Source organism: Sapajus apella, unplaced genomic scaffold, assembly GCF_009761245.1.
Source record: "Sapajus apella isolate SASKATOON/1434 unplaced genomic scaffold, GSC_monkey_1.0 scaffold6, whole genome shotgun sequence".
Classification (NCBI taxonomy): Eukaryota; Metazoa; Chordata; class Mammalia; order Primates; family Cebidae; genus Sapajus; species Sapajus apella.
In genome coordinates, this window is record NW_022436946.1 from 6730250 (window position 1) to 6732841 (window position 2592).

Below are 2592 nucleotides of genomic sequence, written 5' to 3' on the forward strand. Positions count from 1 at the left end.
TCAATTTAGATTCTGAGTGTTGTCACCCTGTGATTACAATCACACAGACTCTTCCAAGCTTATAGCTGGAGCTCCTGGAAGCTTTTTTATACTCTGGTGCAAGGACAAAAAAAAACACAACTCAGGAAGGAATTAAGTCCTGAATTATTGGCTTCATCACATCCACCCTCTCCACTCCCAAAATAGCACAAAAGAAACAGTGACCATACCCTGTAGATCTTTTGGTGTAAAAGAGGTGATGAAGAACTGGGGTGGGAACAGGTCATAATGATCTGTCTAAAAAAGGTCCCTTTTTGGGAAATTTGTACACACCACCAAGAAATGAGCCTCTCATCAATCAGGGTTAGGAAACTAAGGTTCAATTCTCAAGAAATCATAATTTCATTCATTTACTCCATATGAATTTACAGGGTGCCTATACATTATCAGTTTCCACTTGCAGCCATTTCTAGATAAAAAAGAAACCTGACATCTCTACAGGGGCCACCAAGTTCCCCAAGTCTACCACTGAAAGGACCTTTTTGGAACTAGGTTTCTTCTGTGCCTCTGAAACACCTTAAAGCTGAATCATCTTTAACCTGGAGGTCAAACGACATTCAGCAATACTTGCATCCCAGATATACAACATTAAAAGATACACTAAATTCTGAAGGTAGCTATGCTGCAAAATAATTTAAACAACTCAACAGCATTCATTTATGCTTGAAATTCCAGTCCTAGACAAACCTTGTGACCATCAGCACTTGACGTTCTTGCCACCCAGGAGAGCTGACAGTGTCAGCTGATACCTGGCTTTAGGATTTGAGTGTATCCTAAACCTATCATCAGGCTGGAGTTGTTTATTTTAGTGGAGAAATGGGCTTCAGGGCCGATCTGATATTTGGCTGCTATACCAAAGTGAGTGTTACTGTTTTCTGCTGTCCCAGCAAGACTGACAGCAGTCTCCAACTTCTTGCTCACCTTCTGGTAACTGGAGCCGCCAAACTCTGTCCCGCCATTCACATTAGTGTTAGGTTGGAATTCATCAGTTTTGTAGCCAACCACAAAGTTACTCTGGGTCACTCAGAACTTTGTGGTCTCAAAATTCACCTGGTAGCTGGCCAGCCAACCCTCATAACCCAGCACTAGAGCATCTCAGAATGAAGGCCCAGCCATGTTCAAATCCACGTCATAGCCCAGGTTAATGTGCTCCCACTTGTATCCTGTTTTGATTTTAGCATTTTTCCCCCAAGTGTTAGGGGAGAAGGATGAACGCAAGGTCAGCTTCGGTCCATGTGCAAGCTGATCTTCCATGGTAATCTTGGTGCCTAGTGTGTGTCAGTGTTCCATTTCTTCATAAATGTCAGGCCATATTTGGTACGTCTGTACTTGCTTTCCAGACTGCCTGTCACTTTGGTGGCCTCAGTGTTGGCTGAGCCTGAGCTTGTAAATTCTAATCCATTCTCAGATTTTGTTTCAAATCAGGTTATATTAAGCCAAATCCATATACCTTGGTGAAGACATGCTTGGCAGATTGGCCAAGATTAGCATATGTGGGTGGCACAGCAATCTTCTTCTCAGAGACAATGCCAGTGGGTTCAGAGGTGTCTATGGTGAAGGCTGCAGCTCCACTACCTATTTTTAAAAACATTCTAGACACACACTCCCTAGCATTCAGCTCCAGGCCTAACCAGGCCTTAGAAGAGAATTCATACTTTATTTTCTACCTTCTGCTGTTCAGCTGCATGTTACACTGGAGGAACATAAAACAATGTCACTGAAAATATATGTCAACATATTAATAATACATAATGATTTATTTACTTTTGCCTTAATTACCCTTCTAAATGAAGAATTACAGATGTATTACTAAAGACAATGAATTATTTTTTTCAAAAAGTAATGCTGTTTGCTTTTTCCTAAATGAACAAGTTAACAACAACAAAAAACACCAAGTACATGACCAATTAAAATGAAACTTAAACTAGAATGCTCTCTTTTCTGAAATAACAACAAAAATGTTATGGGATGAACAGCTGAAAAATATCAACTCAACAAAACCATATTTTACTAAAATAGTTTATTGCAATAAGATAGTCACTGTATTCAAAATCAATACAAAGTAAGTTATTAAAATTATGTACATACAAATGAATAAAACTATGTAATTAGGTAAGTAAACAGCATCAACACAATTTTAGCCTCTAAATCAATATATAACTTTCTAAGGCTTGTTAATAAAACCTTAAGAAATACAGTGAAGAAATAGCAAAGGAAAAATAGCTCATCATAGTGGTTAAAATTCAATGATTTCCATAAGAGCAAAAAGCCCCCATCAAAGTATATTTATGAGACAAATAATTTATTATTTTGAAGGGTAGCTGTAGAAAAGTCTGATTCACTTCTGTTTACAGCAGTCTAGGGAATTATGATTAAATAGCGTATTTTTCCAAACTTCACACATCCTAGACGTATGTCCCCAACAGATTTTTCTTCAGTATTAATATGGTAAAGTACATGGCATTTCATATTTTATATATATATAATATATGTGTGTGTGTGTGTGTGTGTGTGTGTGTATATATATATCTATATATATATATATATATATAT

At 37.5% G+C, this 2592-nt stretch overlaps 1 protein-coding gene and 1 pseudogene across 2 annotated transcripts in view; one reads left to right on the plus strand and one right to left on the minus strand.

The window, feature by feature from the left end:
- FUCA2 (alpha-L-fucosidase 2) overlaps nt 1–2592 on the plus strand; it is a 29889-nt gene that overhangs the window by 19537 nt on the left and 7760 nt on the right. The window contains exon 7 of one of the 2 annotated variants that reach the window (XM_032274581.1): nt 411–2222. The exons of the other annotated variant lie outside the window; for it this stretch is intronic. Coding sequence (XP_032130472.1) covers nt 411–452 — 42 coding nt within the window. The 3' untranslated portion in view covers nt 453–2222. Of the gene's footprint in view, nt 1–410; nt 2223–2592 lie in introns of those variants that run through there. 2 annotated transcript variants of the gene reach the window in all.
- LOC116549189 lies at nt 374–1650 on the minus strand (annotated as a pseudogene).